The sequence below is a fragment of the Muntiacus reevesi genome, chromosome 1 (assembly GCF_963930625.1).
Source record: "Muntiacus reevesi chromosome 1, mMunRee1.1, whole genome shotgun sequence".
Classification (NCBI taxonomy): domain Eukaryota; kingdom Metazoa; phylum Chordata; class Mammalia; order Artiodactyla; family Cervidae; genus Muntiacus; species Muntiacus reevesi.
Window position 1 is genome coordinate 19,772,978 of NC_089249.1, and position 19,504 is coordinate 19,792,481.

Sequence of the window (19,504 nt, forward strand, 5' to 3'; positions counted from 1 at the left end):
GCAGAAGAATCTTCCAAGTCTTTCCAAGTTAAGAACTCCAGGCAAAGATGATTCTCTAATATTCTATGATGCTAAGAGAATTAGACTGCTGGTAGGGAAACCCACCATTTCACAGCAAGTATGTTCTGAACAGAGACCAAATCTAAAATCAAATCAAGGAAGGCTTCAGGCTCTTCCCCCAACTACAAAGTCAACTGACATGGTCACTACATTTGCCAGTCCCTTTCCAAATCAACCAGCTTCTCCTTGAGTCCACAATTCAGAATCCAATCTTCTAACAGTCCTATAAATTTTCTTTTATATTCCAGGACAATAAAGATCTAGTCAGTGTCTTAAGATACAACTGGCCAGGTCCTGTCCCCCCAGGCTCACCAGATGCTCCACGAAGCTAACGAGCTTGAGCACCACGGTGAAGCCACAACGCTACCCAACTCCTCGTACTTCTCACACTCCTCGTGTAACTGATTTAACCCACAACCTAAGCCACATCCCCTTTGGGCTCTCGAGGAGTTTTCTCGCTTTTCACTCCTCCCTTCTATGCCGATCCCGTTCTCCATCCCAGTTGTGTGTCCAGGGCTGCCAAAAACGGTACTCCCTCTTTTGGGAAGGTGTCCCACCACTGTCCTCCCCCCCCCCCCAGCCGCCCCCCCAGTCTTCGATTCGGTCCCCAGCTCTCCGGGCAACGGACCAGGATCTCTCGGCTTCCACTCCCCGCCAAGGAACTAAAGAAGGGTGTAAAGAAATGGAATCCATCTCAAGCACGTTCGATTTCCTCTCAACACCTATTCGTGCTACGTGCCCCCCGCGGCCCCTCAGAGATCAGGACCCTCCAGGGCACATCAGGCTCCTCCTGCACCCTTAGCTTCCAAGTCGGGGCTCGCCCCACCTTCCACGCAGGCCCCGACCGGCCCCCTCCCACCTCCAAGCCGGGACCCCGGGCAGCCCTCCGCCCTCCAAGCCCCGCAGCCCCGCGCCGCTCCCGCCGCCACCCCCACCCCGCCACGATAACTGGGCGCCTGCCCCGCGCGGTCACCTGCATCCCGCCGCCGTCGGCCGCCGCCTCCTCGGTACGCGGCCGCTTGCTCAGGCCGGGCTCGGCTCCGTCTCCTCCCCCTCCGGGCACCGGCAGCTCCAGCTCTGACTCCCGCTTCATCCCCCGGGCAGCGGCGCCGGGCCCAAGCTGAGGCAGCTGCTGCGGCTGGGCGCCTTCCGCCATCCGCCCGAGGCCCCCTCGCCTCCGGGAGCCGGGCGACCCGCGACAGGCCACCTCCCCCTGGGCCTCGGCCCCGACTGTCGCGACAGGCGGGCGCGCGCCTGCACCCGCCCCCGCGTGCGTGCGTACGTGCGCGCGCGCGCGCGCGCGGGCCCGCTGCCCCCCTCGGCGGCGGCGGGCGGTAGCCTCTGGTCTCTCGCTGGTCGGCTCCCTGGCTCGGGGCCGCCGGCGGGTCGCGACGGGCACTGGCTCGCGCCCCCACGCGCACACGCGACCCCCGGCCCGGCCCGGCCCGCTGCGCGCCCCGCCTCGCTCACTCACGAAGCTGGCCCGCCGGCCCGCGCTCACTCCCTCACACTGGCCCTCACCACACGCCGGGCAGAGGGAGGAAGGGGGCGGTCCGGGCTCCAGAGGCTTGGGGAGGGGTGTTTATTTGGGGGGAGGAGGGGCTGGAGGCCGGAACGAGCTGACTGGCCGAGATCCTCCGACCCGCCACTGTGGCAGCACCGGGAAGGCGGGGAGAGAGAAAGGAGGAGGGAGGGCCCGGGATCTGGGACTCCAGCTCGCGCGGGAGGCCAGGGTGGCTGGGGGAGAGGGGGCGGTGGCGGCCGAGCCCGCGGAGGGGGCGGGGCCAGCGCCCCTCGGCAATCTCCGCCGCCTCCGCTCCCGGAGGCCGAGGGAGGCCGGGTGGAGATCGAGGGAGTTCGGGAAACTCCGGCTCGGGCGAGGGATTGTCCTGGAGGCACCGCGCCTCTGGAGTTCCAGGGCGAAGGGGGCGGAGTCTGTTCCCTGAGGGCGGGGCCACAGCCTAGAACGGGCGGAGCTTGAGTGGCCGGAGGGCAGCGTAGTAACTCCCTCTGGCGGGACTCCTCCTTCGGAGTTGTACCGCGAATTTGCCCATCTGACCTGGTCGGTTCCAGGCAAGGGAAGAGGTGCTCTGAGGGAGGGAGCTCTTTACTTGGTCCCTCTCCCGCAAAAGAATGGGGCTCTCGAGTTGGAAGGTCCAGGAATGAGGCCACCGCTACAGGGCTCTCCCCAGTCCTGAAAGCCTTTAATCATAATTTTTATCACATTTCTGGTCATCTTACTAACAGCTGATGTCTGTAAGAGCGTCACAGTTTGCACAATGAATTCGCAGACCCGTTTTGGACCGGGTGGTATAAGCAGAGTATATATGAGCTCTGTTTCATTGGTGGTGAACCTGAACCTTGGTTAAGCCCCACAGATAAAAACTGGCAGATCCAGATCTCAGGAAACCAGATCATATTCTCTTTCTCTGGACCTTGCTGCCTAACACTTTCTTGCTTATCAGCTTCGTACAATTAAAGCTATTTGTGCAATAGTTTTTCACTAGTACTAGACTGTAAGGACTAAGATAGCATCTAATTTCTTCAGGTTCCATGTTGTGCCCTGTATATTATAGGGACACAGTAATGTTGCATGAACAACATGGATTCGGCTAACTAGCTTAAGCCAGTTGCTTCATCTCTTTGGACCCTTGCTCCATTATTTGCAAAATGAGGAGAGAGTTCAGATCAGTGGTTTCAAACCAGGGACGATTTTGCCCCTTTCCCACTTTCCCCGGACATTTGTCAACATTTGAATATATTTTTGGTTGTTACACCTAGGGTGGGGTGGGGGTGGGAGGGCTGCTGGTGGATAGAGACCAGGAGGGTTGTTCAACATCGAAAAATGAACAGGACTGTCCCCACAACAGTTATCCAGCCCAAAATGTCAGTAGTGCTAAGGTTGAGAAACCCCAGGTTAGATGATTTCTAAGTCCGTTTCAGATAGGTCTATGACTTGTCCTTTGTACTGGGGTTTAACCCAAGTTAAAACTTAGTGCTGGAACAGTGCAGTGATAAAGATTCCTTCTTTGAAGTCAGAAACCAACCCAACTTTGAATCCACCTACTGTCCATGTGATGCTGAACCAGCGATGACTTAAGAATTTTTATTTTATTTTATTTTATTTTGACTTAAGAATTTTTAAATCGAAGGGAATTAGAACCGGCAGACTGGTTGCAAGGGAGGACTGGTGGCCTTATCTTGAAGTTGAGTTTTCATAGCAGGCACATTGTTTTAACTAGACTGTGTTATAGCCCAATAAAAATAGCCAAGTTTTAGCTCTGCCACTCACAAGTCATGGTACTTTGTAAAAGCTACTTAGCCTTTCTATGTCTTCATCTGAAAACCTAAGACCTTCCTAAAAGGATTATTGTGAGGGTTTAAATGAATTATGATTATCACACATTAATAACGTTGAACAGATGGACCTATGAGAAGCACTCAATAAATAGTAGGTATATATCAGTATCACTACCATTGTATGCATGCTAAGTCACTTCAGTAGTGTCGAACTCTATGCAACCCTATGAACTGTAGCCCATCAGACTCTGTCCGTGGGAGTCTCCAGGCAAGAATACAAAAGTGGGTTCCCATGCCCTCCTCCAGGCTATCTTCTTGACCCAGGGATCAAATCCATATCACTTATGTCTCCTGCATTGGCAGGCAAGTTCTTTACCACTACTGCCATCACTACCATTGTTTTTTTTAATTTTGTCTTATTTTTGTCTTGGCTGCATTACAAGGTATGTGGACTCTTAGTTCCCGACCAGGGATCAAACCCATGTACCTTGCAGTGAAGTGTGGAGTCTTAACCACTGGACCCCAAGGAAAGTCCCATCATTGAGTTTTTTAAATTCTTAACGTGACTTTGTGAGGCTGCTAGAGATCAAGATGGGCAGACCAGGCTCCCCAGATCAACCTTTAGTACAGTGACTGTCGGGCAAATTGAGTCTTTTCACCAAGCCTTCAATTCCTTGTTTGTGGGTGACAATAATAGTGATAGTGTTGTTCTAAGGATTAAATGAGACAAAGTAAAGCACTTAGCATAGCGCTCAACAGATAGTAACTGTTTAATAAGTGGCAAATATTTATCATCTAATTCGTTTAGTGATAGTAAGCTACTGGCAGGGACCCATGGGGTTGGAGAGAGGAGCCTAGGCATCTCTTCATACTGCTGGTTGGGCCATTGTGTTGGGAATCCAAGTACCTGCAAGCTTGTTCTTGAGCTGAGTTAGGTAACTCCACAGCAGATGGAGCCTCATCCTGTCCAACCAAGCGTTCTGAATTTGAAGGAAAACCAGGATGTTTTCTGATGGCCTATGAAACAACAATGGGTTGTTTTTTTTTTTTTAATCTAGGGACATCAGTGTTTGATTTTTCAGAAAAAGTTTACCTTCTAGACTGGTATCTTAAGAATTCTTTTCCCCTCTCAGCTCACCTTAATACTGGAATCTAAATGATGCTAGGTCCTTCCTGAGCTGCTCCATGACCCAGAAAAAAAATAAGATTTGGGATCAGGGCTACTTGTGCCTCAAATTATTGTTATTCCAGTAGTGTGTATGTCCCTAAGAAGTAGAGCAATGTGGTATGGTTATGTTTGAATGACCAGGCAGAATAAAGAGAAATTGGACCCTGCTCTGTGAACACACATTAAGTGTTTAGGGAGGGAGAGAACAGAAGCCTATAAATAGTGGCCAAATGCACCCATGGGGGCACAAAGACCAGGACCATTACTTTCATATACACCTGCAGCTACCTGTTGGCGAACAGGTGTCTACAAACCATTACATAGAAAGAGGACAATTTAAATTTTTTCCTAGGAAGAATTTTGAGCTGCAGAAACTACTGAAGTCCTAACATTAATTCATTTATCTATTCAACAAACTATGGGCAGGAGTCTGGGATACCAAAACAAATAAGTAGCTCACAGTCCAGGGAAGAAGGGATGAACAAATAAAAAGACAATTCCAATGCATCACGTTAAGGAAGTAATCTCTCATAGTGGTCAAGATCGTGGACTCTGGCATCAGACATGGGTTTGAATCTGACATGGCCATCTGTCTGATCTTGGACGAAAAGATCCTTAGCATCTCTAAGACCCGGTTTTTTCATTTATGTGACAAGCACAGGTAGCAACCCAGTATTCATTCTCCTCTTATTCTTTACTAGCAAAACCTTAATTTTGTTCAGGGCAGAAATCTGCCTAGCTTAAAAGAAAAAAAAAGGTGGGGGCTTCCCTGGTGGTCTAGTGGTTAAGAATCCACCTGTCGGTGCAGGAGACACAAGTTCGATCCCCAGACCAGAAAGATCCCACATGCCGTAGAGCAACTAAGCCTGTACACCACAGCTACTGAGTCAGAGCTCTAGGGCCCTCAAGCCACAACTAATGAGCCCACATGCTGCAACTACTGAAACCCAACACCTAGAGCCCGTGCTCTGAAACAAGAGAAATCCCTGCAATGAGAAGCCCAAGCGCTACAATAAAGAGTAGTCCCACATTTGTTGCTACTAGAGAGAAAGCCCATTGCAAAGCAACAGAGACCTGGGGCAGACCAGGAAAAAAAAAAAAAAAAGAGGGAGAGAGAATTCTCAGGCTCCCTGGCAGATAAGGGTGGCACATGACACAATTCTGGTCAGAAAGATATAGATAGGGGATAAGTATACCTTCTCAACTAATAAAAACCACAAGAGGGAAAGGCTCTTTGCCCTTCACCGTTTGCTTTTTGTCATTTATCCTTCCTTCCTCCTGGAACACAGACTGGCAAAATGACAGCCCTCTAGGGTCCACAGTAACAAAAATCAAAAACTACATGCTAAGAATGGTACCATGGAGTCACCATAGCAGCCCTAGGCCATTGTTATTTGAGCAAAATAAGTTTCCATTCACTTAAAGCACTATGGACAGGTTTCAGCGTGCAAACTCAACTCCTCACTGATACAATCTGTAAACTGAGGATAATAATAGTATATCCCCCCGGCGTTCTTTTGAGCATTAAATAATGCATGTAAACCACTTAGCATGACACCTGGCTCATAGACACACTCAATAAACAGTAACTTAAACCTTTTTACTACTATTATTACTCCTATTATCCTTATTAATATGGTTAATAAATGTGCCAACAGCTATAGGAGCCTATAGGAAGATGTTACTCCCCCTGCCGGGGGGAGACAGAACAAGCTTCCCCGATAATGTTGTTTGATCTGAGTCTTTCAAAATGAGGAGTTTCCCACGATGTGGTTTCTGATCAACAGTGAGCATATTCCTGGGTGCCTGCAAGGGCTTAGGAGATGTTCATTAGTGTTCACCAGAAAACTCTGCTAAGGGGGTAATAGTGCTGGGATAGAGGTCAGAGGGCCAGAACTAGAGTCAGTGGTCTTCAAACTGAGACTGGGAGAGGTAAGTGGGTTCAGGAGCGCCCAGCCACAGGGTCATTGTGAGCTCATAGGAGATAACAGATCATAATTCAAATATCAGTTATTGTTAACCCTGTACCCTGGTTCCTGACCACCATCAGAGGAGCTGGTGGCACAAACCTCTGTATTTATGGGCTCTTTGAGAACACGAGTGCTTTCTTAATCCTCTCCTTGATGTCTGTGTATCCCTAGCTCCAAGCACACAGCTTGACACAAAACATGTGGCTATTCCAACAACCTTGAAAATATTCAGAACCGCAGCCCTACATCTCACATCCCCCTGAAGACCAGATAAAGACCCAGAGCAGAGCAGAGGCTCTTAGAAATGCTGTCTCAACCGTGTACTTTCTAAATAGAGACCTGAAGTCCATCCCCAAACTGTATCATCTCTTTAATCAGAGGGAAAAGAGTAGATATAAATAGAAGAGAACGTTTTCTACTCCAAAACTTTCCTTTCCCAAAAAAGAAAGGTAGAGAATACCCTTGATAATTCATCAGCCGGATGAAGGGGAAACCACTCCTGCCATGTGGCTGGCTGATCTAGGAGCAGATATGGAGCCTAAGGAGAAACTGAGTTCATCACAGGGGGAACGTGTGATGTTTAAGCCTCATTAGGATTATAAAACCAGCTGTCCAGACACAAACCCCACCATTGACTTTGACCTTACTTTCCTACCTCCCCCTGCTCGTTGCATTATTGAACCTGGGTTTTTCCTATAGGCCAGAACCTTGCCAACCCTTTTGCCCTTCACATAATGTTTTGGTCTGGTTTCTATTTCTGTAGTTTGATGAAGGATGATAGCAGGGTATTGAATGGTTGTTTTTCATCTAGTGCCGTCACCGCCCTCGCTCTGCTCCCTGCCCCCTGCCCGCCTCTCAAAGTTGGCGTTTCCTTGTCCATTTTGTGCCTTGTCCTTGGTTTTTATTGTTTCCTTACAGAGTAGAGAAGGCACTTTATTTTCCAGGCCCTGGTATACATAGCCTCCTGTATGCGTCTTTCCCACAAAGAATTATCATGTTTTGAAACTGGAAATGACCTCAGATGGGAAAGACAGGAAAGGTTCAGGTATTCACTGAGCCCCTGATGTGTGCCAGGCCCGAACCAGGGCTTTTTTTTTTTTTTTGCATTTAATCCTCACAACAAGTCTGTGAAGCAGGTAGTATTACATCTCATTTTACAGATGAGAAAACTGAGATCCAGAGAGGTGAAACGACAATTCAAGGTTGTACTGAATGGTTACTGACAAAGGAACTCCCATTCCCCCTTCCCCAAGCCCACCCCCCTCCATCCCTCTGTTTGTCTTTGAGGACTTTTTAGGGTGTTTTATTTTATTTTATTTTTTTAAGGAAAAGCTTTATATGTTAATATCTTTAATATAGCACTTTTTCCTTTCTGAACATGGGGCCCTGCATTTTCTTTTTTTAAATTTTTTTAAAATTAATTAATTTATTTATATATATATATTTTTTCATTTATTTTTATTAGTTGGAGACTAATTACTTTACAATATTGTAGTGGTTTTTGCCATACATTGACATGAATCATCCATGGATTTACATGTGTTCCCCATCCTGATCCCCCCTCCCGCCTCCGTCCCCATCCGATCCCTCTGGGTCTTCCCAGTGCACCAACCCCGAGCACTTGTCTCATGCACCCAACCTGGGCTGGTGATCTGTTTCACTTTTTAGGGTGTTTTAAATTGGGCAGGTACGCATCTTATAGGGAACAGGGAGCAAAAAAAAAGTATCACTTTTTTTGTTTTCTGAAACAGAAGGCAAGTATCTTGAGCCTGCATTCGCCCAGGGTATAAACTCCTTGGCCTCTGTTGGTCAATCAAGACATTGGGTCTTCATTGTCTCTGGCGTCTGCTCAGGTGTCTTCTTCCAGGTTCTTGTCTGTCTGTGGATACCATGCCAGCTGGCCTCTGCTGAGCTGTCCTGTCTGGTCCTCCATGGTTGATCCACAGAGAGAGCAGTTTACCCAGGGCCTCTCCAGGCAAGGCTCTGTCCTGTCAGCTTCACACCTCTGTCAAGGGCAACGGAAAACCCCAGCTGTTCCCACACTGCTTCGGGGCCTCAGGAATCTCCCAGAGGCTGTCTCGAGTCCCTGCTGTGTAAACATAGAGGAGGCATCTCTACCTCTCATACTCGTGCTGGAGATTGTTGTTGTTGTTTAGTCGCTGAGTCATGGCCAACTCTTGCGACGTTATGGACTGCAGCCCACCAGGCTCCTCTCTCCATGGGATTTCCCAAGCAAGAATACTGCACTGGGTTGCCATTTCTCCAGGGGATGTTCCCAACCCAGGGATCGAACCCATTCTCCTGCATTACAGCGAGATTCTTTGCTGCTGAGCCACTAGAGAAGCTCCCTGCCCCCACTTTGCTGGAGGGGAACCCTGCAAAGGAGACAAGACACAGACCTCCTCTCCTATCAGATACCACAGTGACCCAGAGCTGCTTCTCGTGTCTTCCCCAGGACTCCATCCAGGAGAAGGCAGGAGGCAGGGATCCTCAGAGACCCACCATGAGGCTTCTGCTCTGATCTCCTCAGGGTTAGCCTCTCTCTTCTCAACCCTTAACACATTTGCCTCTCCTGGGTGAGAGCAAAAGACTAGTCCTGGCTGATTCCAATTCTGGAAAAAGCCTCTAGATTTTGCAGGGTATAGATTTCATTACTGAGTCATTCAGGATTTAGACTTAGGGAATTAAAAAGACCAGGCTCTTAAGTCACTGAGATTTTTTTCTCAAGCTATATGTTTCAAAAGTCTTTTGAAGTTCAAAAATCTGGACTCTTCTTTCTCTTTGTTTTTCCACTGAAACAGCTGTATTCCTGAAAAGAAGGGAGGGTGGGAATAGTGAAAGATACCAAGGAGAGGGGGGAGAGAGAATATGAGTTAATATTTCTGTGACAAAGACAGTGTCTGCACTGTGTCTTCATCCTGGGAACCCAAAAACTGATCTCAACCTCTTCTGCAGTTAGGATGGGGACATATGACAACATTCTGGCCAATGGAATGTGGGTAAAAGTTTCAAGGCTGGCCTCTGAAAACATCCCAGTCGATCCTGTTACCCCTCCACAGTAGCAGTGGAGACCATGAGCTAAAGAGAATAATCTCAAAGGAGGAAAAAGGAGCCTGGATGCCCAAGTCATCAACTGGAGGAGAGCTGCAAAAGAATGCAATGTGAGCAGAAATGAAACTTAATTGTATTAAGGCACTGAACTTTACTTAGGTTTGTGTGTGTGTGTGTGTGTTTGTGTGTGTGTGTGTACATGTGTGTATTTTTTTAAAGCAGCTTACATTACTCACCCTAACAAAATAACTAAATGTTGTTCTACCTCAGCACCAATGTGTAAAAAGACCAGAGTTGGAGAATCAGAAATTTGAGCATTTTGATTAAAACCTATGAAGTTGAAGTTATTTAAAATGATGCCAACTCTAATAAAACATTATCTTTGGACAATATTCAAAGCTTGACATTGAAGGAGAAGTGATGGGAAAAAAACAGGAATGATATAGATTAATAACAAGGACTAACTGCATAGCACAGGGAACTATATTCAATATCTTATAATAACTTATAATGGAAAATAATTTGAGAAAGAATATATAATATATAATTGCATATATATAATACACAATATTACATATGTATATATTACATAATGTATAATACATAATATATTATGTACAAATTATTATTATGTTATATATGTTGTGTATATTATATATAGTATATATTTTATAATAGGGCTTCCCAGGTGGCGCTAGTGGTAAAGAACCTGCCTGCCAATGCAGGAGAAGCAGGAGACACGGGTTTGACCCCTAGGTTGGGAAGATCCCCTGGAGGAGGGCATAGCAACCCACTCCAGTGTTCTTGCCTGGAGAATCCCATGGACAGAGGAGCCTGGTGGGCTACAATCCACAGGGTCACAAAGAGTTGGACATGACTTAAGTGACTTAGCATGCACTTGCACATATTTTATAATATAATATACAATATAATGCTGCTGCTTAGCTGCTAAGTCATATTCAACTCTTTGTGACCCCATTGACTGTAGCCCCCCAGGCCCTCTGTCCTTGGGATTTCCCAGGCAAGAGTACTGGAGTGTGTTGCCATTTCCTTCTCCAACACAATATAATATTATTAATATGTTGTATATTATATACTATATTATACTGTATATATTATATACTTTATATTATAGTGTATATATTGTATATTTTATATATACATATCACTGAATCAATTTGCCGTACACCTGAAACACTGTAAATCAACTATATTTCAATTTAAAAAGTTTTTTTTAAATACCATAGTAAAAAAAAGTGATGTCTCGAATCCTTTCTTTTGACCAGCCTGGCATAAAACCTGGCACACTGAGATGCTTAATAAGTAATGATTGAGTGAATAAAAAATCCATTAACCTATCAACTCTGCTTATATCCAGAGTTTGACAGGGAAGAGCAAAGGAGGTAGAGATAAAGAAAACAGATGAAGAGGGAAAAAAAGTTGGGACTAGTGAGAAGGTGAAGTGGAAATAACTTTCCACAAGGCAGGCATCCTCCCCATCCCCGCTTTTGTGATTTAACATACCTCTTATCATCCAGAACTCCCTGGAACTTGGCTCTCTTCATGCTCACAGACACACTAAAGTAAGATTACAATTCTTGTGTATTATTGATGTTAACATACAAAATGGCAAGTGCCACAATGAAAGGCAGCCAGAAGCTCTGTGTGTGTGGCGGGGAGGGGGGGATCTATTTTATCTCTGAGATTTGGAATCACGCACAGAGGCTTCTGAGGTTTGATGAAAGTGAAAGTGAAATTCACTCAGTTGTGCCCCACTCTTTGAGACCCCATGGGCTACACAGTCCATGGAATTCTCCAGGCCAGAATACTGGAGTGGGTAGCCTTTCCCTTCTCCAGGGGATCTTCCCAACCCAGGGATCAAACCCAGGTCTCCCGCATTGCAGGCAGATTCTTTACCAGCTGAGCCACCAGGCAAGCCCATAGGGCTCAGTAAATTGTGAAAGTGTCAGTCGCTTCCGTCGTGTCCGACTCTTTCTGACCCCATGGACTGTAACCCTCCAGGTTCCTCTGTCCATGGAATTCTCCAGGCAAGAATATTGGAGAGGATAGCCATTCCTTTCTCCAGGTGGTCTTCCTGACCCAGAGATCGAACCTGGGTCTCCTATGTTACAGGTAGATTTTTTACTGTCTAAGCCACCAGGGAAACTCTTCCCTGTCAAGACAGGAACTGATTCACAGAAACACAGAGAAGAAATCAAAGCCTTTATTACTGATAAACACTAGGTTTGAGTGTGCAGCCAAACCTAGGGAATGCTGGGAACCTCCACCCTTGAATTAGACTCAACCACTAAGCCACTGGCATAGCTGGAAAGCCACAAGCTGCCCCCAATAGGGACAGGCTCCTTTCTGCATGGCTTGACCCTCTCAGACTCCAGCAAATTTGAAGAAAGAGTAAGGAAGTTGCTGAGCCAAGTCGTGTCCAGTTCTTCTTCCCAAATCACTAATCAGAGAAATCAGTCTCTGTCCAGTCGGCCTTGGCTAAGATATGTGACAGCAACAAATGCCTCTGATTTCTCAGTGGTGTAGAATTACAAGGATCTCTTGTTCACACATCCCTGTGTGAACTATACTCATTGGAAAAGACCCTGATGCTGAGAAAGATTGAGGGCAGGAGGAGAAGGGGGCGACAGAGGATGAGATGGTTGGATGACATCATTGAGTCAACGGACATGAGTTTGAGCAAACTCCAGGAGATGGTGAAGGACAGAGAAGCCTGGCGTGCTGCAGCCCGTGGGGTCACAAAGAGTCGGACACAACTGAGCAACTGAATAACAACAACAAAGCTGATTCACATTGATGTACAGCAGAAACTAATGCACCATTGTAGACCAATTATACTCCAATTAAAGTGAAATTTTAAAAGCTGAATGTAAACTCAATGTAAACAAAAACAAAATAACCATGTGAGACCGATACCATTATCATCATCCCCGCTTTGCTGATGAGGAAACCGAGGCTCGGGGAGGAGGGCCACCTCGCCCGGCACTTGCAGGGAAGCTTCTGATGCCTTGTCCAACCGCCATGACTTTGTGGCCATCTCAGTTGGTGTCAGCTGGTCTCCGACTTAGACATCTTGGTGCCGTTCTTTCTTTCCAGCCTGTAATTTAGGATTTCTCAATTGTCTCTGTGCAGCCACCATCATGCCTCAGACACAGTTCATTCACGTTCAGCAAGTGTTAGGCGGCTCCTAAGTGGCAGGATTGTTGTAAACAACGGGGAATATGACAGTGAAGGTGACAGACCAGGTCTCTGCTCTCATAGGGCTTATTTTCTGGTGAAGAGAGAGGGAAAATCAGTTATAGAAATGTTAGCTGGTGGTAAATGCTACTCAGAGAATCAGACCAGGCTGATGGGATCGAGGGAGAGAAGGTGGCTAATTTTTTGCTGGGAGACCAGAGAAGGCTGTTTTTCTGAGAGGGTCACTTTTAAGCCAGGAGCTGCATCACAAGAAGGTGTCAGTCACAGAAAGATATGGTGGAAGAACATTCCATGCAGACAGCACAGCATAAGAGAACTTCCTAAAGGGACTAGTGGCCCGAGGAGGGTGTTAATAAATAATAACCACGGACTCTGGTGGCTTAGCAGTCAAGAATCCACCAATCAACACAGGAGTTGCAGGTTTGATCACTGGGTTGGGAAAATCCCCTGGAGAAAGAAATGGCAATCCACTCCAGTATTCTTGCTGGGAAATCCCATGGGCAGAGAAGTTTGGCAGGCTACAGTCCATGGGGTTGCAAAAGAGTCAGACACGATTTATCGACTGAACAACAACAATAAATAATAACACTTGTTCAGGGCGTATATGTTCTTTAAAATTTATTTTATTGAAGTATAGTTGATTTACAATGTTGTGTTAATTTCTGGTATATAGCAAAGTGATTAAATATATATATATATATATATACACACACATATGTGTATATATATGTCTTTTCATATTCTTTTCCATTCTGGTTTATCACAGGATATTGAATATAGTTCCCTGTGCCATTTAGTAAGACCTTGTTGTTTATCCATTCTATATACACTGGTTTGCATTTGCTAATCTCAAACTCCCAGTCCCTCCCTCTTCCATATGCTTTGGCAACCACCAGACTATTTTCTATGTCTGTAAGTCTGTTTCTGCTCCATAGAGCTTCCCAGGTGGTGCAACTGGGAGATGCAAGTTTGATCCCTGGGTCAAGAAGATCCCCTGGAGGAGGGCATGGCAATCCACTCCAGTATTCTTGCCTGGGGAACCCTCATGGACAGAGAAGCCTGACAGGCTACAGTTAATAGGGTTGCAAAGAGTTGGGCATGACTGAAGCGACCGAGCATGCATGCATGGAAGTGATACGGAATTTGCCTTCTGCTTCTTACTTCACTTAGTATGAAATCTCTAGGCCCATCCATGTTGCTGCAAATGGCTTTATTTCATTCTTTTTTATGGCTTTGTATACATATACTACATCTTCTTTATCCATTCCTCTGTCTATTGGCATGTAGGTTGCTTCTGTGTCTTGGCTATTGTATATAGCGCTGCAGTGAACATTAGAGTGTATTTATCTTCTCAAGTTATAGTTTTGTCTTGATATATGCCCAGGAATGGGATCGCAGGATCACATGGCAACTCTATTTTTATTTTTACTTCTGAGGAATGTCCATACCCTTTTCCATAGTGACTGCACCAATTTACATTCCCAGTATTAGTGTAGGAGGGTTCCTTTTTCTCCACACCTCAAGAGGGTCACTTTTAAGCCTATAGCTGAATCACAAGACGGTGTGAGCCATGGAAGGATGTGGGGGAAGAGAATTCCGCACAGAGAGAGGAGCATCAGAGAGGGTCCTAAGGGAGTACTGGCTTGAAGAAGATATAACTAGGTGGATGTTAATAAATAATAATACTTGCCTTCAGTGGGTATATGTTTATCAGAGGCAAGACATACTGGAGTCCTGTGCTTTGAAGAATTAACATAGAGAGGGCGGACTCCCAGCTTAATCTCCCTCCCAGCCTCTCCTGGCTTCCCCACCTGTCTCAGCTGATTCTCTGTCAAAACTGCTTGGAATCTGGTCCAATTCTTAACTTAGGTGAAGTTAACTCTTTCTTCAAGACTCCACCAGGGCACCGGAGCACATGCCATGGACATGGCACTGGACTTCTGCATTAACTCCCTGCCGCCCTCCTACACTCGGGCCTCGGAGGGAGCTGGGATCTCTCCCTCCCTCCCTCTGTTCCTCCCTCTCTAGCCTTTCTGGTTGTGCAGCACTCACAGAAAATGTGCTAAGCATGTCCCCTTAGCACTTTGCAACAGTTCCAGTGAGTCTTTAACACATGGTTACTTATTAATCTAACTTCCTCTCCAGCTGTTCATCAAGGGTGGCAGATCCAAACGCCCAGAGGGAGCAGGCAGGGAAGGGACGTGACCAGAAGGACTGAAGGCAACTGGGAGGCAATGACAAACTCACTTTCCTGGAATTCTGGAAACTTGGATTCTTAATGTGAAGTCTCCAGATATTTACATGTTGACAATTATTTATTTGGAAAAGAAATGAGCTCTCAAGTGCATTTTAAGTGCATTTAAAATAAAATGCATTATATATGCATTTTATTCATAAGGGTTTTCTCAGTATTTCACATACCAGATGACAAATAATAACTGCTCAATAATATTTGTTGAGTGAATGAATGAAAAATATAAACTTAATGGGAATTGATCAGATCTGCTCTTCTCATTGGAGTCCACCTGACACTCAAATTGTCATCAACTGGCTTAGTCAAAACTGGATTCCAGATGAAATGTAGGGTGGACTTAGCTTTCTTTGTTACATCATGTGATGGGATCCAGTATGTTTACTTGATTGCTTTACTATATTAAATGACTCCAGTGGTCCTAGGCTTTCTGGGCAGGAGATCACATGTCTCCAAAGCCCACACATGGCTCGGCTGGGTTCACACACTAATCAGAGAGACAACTGATAACTAAGTGCTTAGGATCCAGAAATGTTGACATTAGTAGAACCGTAGAATATTAACCCCGGAAGCATCACCTAGGGTCTAGCCTCTAGTCAAGGAGCCCCACTGAGCAGAGGAAGAAACTCATTTGGAAACTGACCCCCTCAAGGTCACATGCTTCTTGGGCCTGAGGCATCCCTCTCTCCCTGCTTTCTTTGGCTCTGCTCATCTTTCCCCATTTCTAACACCCTGACCAGGCTCTGTGAGAAACACCCACATATGTCATAGTCCTCTGGACTGGTTAACGGTGTGGGCTGGCTGGCAGTAGACTCTTCTTGGACTAATCCCAGGACTGCTGCCCTAAGAGTGTTTCTAGAGAAACAGAATTAGACTGAATGCAAATATTCTCCTATCAGAAGCCCAGAAGGCATCTGAGAGATGTGATTCAAGGAGAAGGATTAGGTCTTTCCTACTTTTGTATCACCAGGAGCACATAACAGAGGGTGCTCTGTGTAACAGACACGAGGTACATATTTGAGTGGTGCCTACTCTGTGCTGGGGTTTCCCAGGTGACTCAGGGGTAAAGAATCCATCTGCCAAACAGGAGATGCAGGTTTGATCTCTGGGTCGGGAAGATCCTCCAGAGAAGGAAATGGCAGCCCATTCCAGTATTCTTGCTTGGGAAATCCCATGGACAGAGGAGCCTGGTGGGCTACAGTCCATGGGGTTGCAAACAGTCAGACATGACTTCGGAACTAAACCAACCAACAACTCTGTACTGGGCATTGTTCCAAACAGTGATTCTCAAAGTAGAGTTCTTGGCACTGCGGGGGCCCCTAAAGCCCTTTCAGGGGGTCCTCAAGGTCAAAAGTATTTTCATAGCAATACCAAATGATAGTTACCTCTGTGTTCTCATTTTTTTCATGACTGTACAGTATTTTCCAGAATCTACATGATGTCTGACAGATTACAGAATGTGTGCTTGTGATCCTTGGGTTTTGAAAACTTCTCAGTATTAATTTCAAATATAGTAAATATCAATAGATACAACCCATATAAGAGTGTTTTGAAGTTTAATAATATTTAAGAGCATAAAACAGATGTTGGAACCCCAAATTCTAAGATTCATTATTCCAGAGGATGTAAGAAGCTAATAAGCACCATGAAAAAAAAGAAAGAAAAAGTAGAGCAGGGTAAAGGGAATTGGAAGAGCCTGAGAATGGGGGCGGGCACAGGTGATGGAGGCAAGGAAGAGGTGATGGGTGAGGAGGAGCAGCTTCCAGTATTAAACGGGGGTGATACAAGTTGGCCTAATTGAGTAATAAATCTACAAATCAAACATCTGACAACTGTGAGTTGCCATTTAAAATCCCTTCATTTACCCTGAATTTAAAATCTTTATTGCAAATTGAATCATGAACATAGGACTTCCCTGATGGCTCAGCAGGTAAAGAATCTGCATGCAAAGCAGGAGACACATGAGACTCCGGTTCAATCCCTGGGTCAGGAAGATACCCTGGAGGAGGAAATGGCAACCGATTCCGGTATTCTTGCCTGGAAAATCCCATGGACAGAGGAGCCAGCCGGCTACAGTTCCAAGGGTTGCAAAGCCTTGGGTATGACTGAGCCATTAAGCAGCAATTATGTGCATGCCATTTAAAGAAATTGGTTAAGAAATAAGAATACTTCCAGTAGCTTTAAAATTCCACTGTGAAGATAGGGTCAGTCTCCTCACCAGGGAAAGCCTTATCCTAATTTTTTTTTTAACTGAAGTACAGTTGATATACAAGATTGTGTTAGGTTCTGCTGTACAGCAAAGTGATTCAGTTATATATGTACATATTCTCCTGATTTTTTAGTTAAGTATTCTTTCATATATTTTGGCAGTGTTACCATCTGTATAGGATATGGGATCTATACAATAAAGTAAGTCTTGTTTAATTTTGGAAAACCAAGAAGCAAGCCAGCCCAAGCCACTGTAAGGGAAGAGCAGTATTACTGCCAATAGATGAAGTCTTCCGGGAGAAAATGAACTGGACCAAGCGAGGCATCACAGAGTATTTCCTCTTATTTACAAGAACTGCTTCCAGAGATGTGAGGGAGTAACAGCAGGGTGTCTGCAAGGACTGTAGGGCAAGCCATGCACAGTAGTCTGGCAAAAATACATTCACAGGGAGAGGGCTACTCCATGTTTCACTTTCTTTTGTTTTGTTTTTGCTTTTCAGCTCCATGATCTATCTCTAGGTCTCGGGAGTGGGTCAAATCTGAACACATGTGGAGCTGAAACAATTGCAAGGCACCATTGGGAGAGCAGGGACTCCACCAACACCCAGTCAAGACAAGATCTAGAAAAGAATCAGAGCTCTGCGTATCTGGGTGGGCATTCTCTTCCTTCAGCTAGGATCTTGGTAATAATGCCCAAACATATCTGGAACATAAGTTCCAGGTCTCCATTGGGACTGGTTGAACTGGTTGCCCGTTGAGTCTGGGGCATAGCTGTCACTTAGTAGATCTCTGATTTACTGAACACACATCTTTCTATTTAGTGATTTACATTCCGTTTCAGTGGAATTTAGCCTCCAGTAGCTTGCTGAGATGGAGAAGGCAATGGCATCCCACTCTAGTACTCTTGCCTGGACAATCCCATGGACCGAGGAGCCTAGTGGGCTGCAGTCCATGGGGTCACTAAGAGTTGGGCACGACTGAGTGACTTCACTTTCACTTTTCACTTTCCTGCATTGGAGAAGGAAACGGCAACCCACTCCAGCGTTCTTGCCTGGAGAATCCCAGGGACGGGGGAGCCTGGTGGGCGGCCGTCTATGGGGTCGCACAGACTGAAGCGACTTAGCAGCAGCAGCTTGCTGAAAAAGGCTACATGGAAAAGAATTGGGATCTTGGCAATTTGAAAATGTTTCTGCCAAAACATCATATGTGGGTAATACCTTCACTGAGAATAGAAGTCTAGTTTGAAGATTACTTTCATTCAGACTTCTGAAAGCATGGGGCCATCAGTACTGCTATGAGAAGTCTGATGCTGTTCTAATTCTGCTTTCTTCTTTTATTATTTTTTTTGTTTCTCTCCTGAAAATCATAGATCTTTCTTTTTTAAATCTCAGTGATCTGAAATTTCAGCAATATGCCTTGATTTGAGTGTATTTTCATCCATTATAACAAGCTCTTGTTTCTTTCATTTTGGAAATTGCTTTCTGCAGGATTTCTTGAGTATTTTATAAACAGTTTCCTCCTCCCCATTTTCTCTGTTCTCTTCCTCTGGAATCCCAATTATTCTGATGTTAGGTCTCCTGGTCTCTCCTGGTCTGGACTTCCTTTTTTTTTTCCTTTCCTGTTTTCAATCTATCTTTTTGCTCTAATTTCTAAACTGTTTCCTTAACTTGATTTTCCAACTCTTTTATGGATTAAAAAAAAATCAACTATCATATCTTTAGTATCTGAAGCTCTTCCTAAATCTTAGAATGTTTTCTGATGGTATCCTGTTTTTGCTTCAGTTCAGGGATGCACAAATGCTTTCTTACATCTCTGAAAACAAAATATATTTTTAAAAACTCCCTGCACATTATCTGTTTCTCCCAGGTTGCTTTATCCTGTTTGTTTTGCTCTCTCTCTTCCATGTTATTTAATCTGAGGCATTTCTTAGGTCTACTGTCAATGAAATACTAAAAAAAAAAAAAAAAATTTGGAAGCTTTGAGTGCAAGAGAGATTGTTCACTTGGAGCTCCCCAGTAGGGTGATCTGTGGATCTAGGTATTGGTAAATCCAGTATGTCAGTGTGTTTAAGTCTTTCCTTTATGCTAAACATCTTCCAACCTAGTCCCTGGAGGGGAAGGTTTGGTTTCAGAATTCTAGGAACCCAGCTGAGGGTGAAGGTTGGAGCCATGGGGGTGTGCTGTTTCCACATTCACCATAAAAACACATGCTGTGTTCTTGTTGTTGTTTAGCCTCTAAGTCATGTCTGACTCTTTTGCAAACCTCTGGACTGTAGCC

General features: G+C 45.4%; 1 protein-coding gene across 11 annotated transcripts in view; it reads right to left on the minus strand.

Moving 5' to 3' along the window:
- RBFOX2 (RNA binding fox-1 homolog 2) overlaps positions 1-1,585 on the minus strand; it is a 287,281-nt gene extending 285,696 nt beyond the window's left edge. For all 11 annotated transcript variants that reach the window (XR_010663646.1, XM_065938753.1, XM_065938762.1 and 8 more), the window contains exon 1: positions 1,034-1,585. Coding sequence is in view for 10 of the 11 variants with exons in the window: in XM_065938753.1 (XP_065794825.1) it covers positions 1,034-1,216 (183 nt within the window). In the remaining variant the exon portion in view is untranslated. The remainder of the gene's footprint in view (positions 1-1,033) is intronic.
- Positions 1,586-19,504: the final 17,919 nt, after the last annotated feature.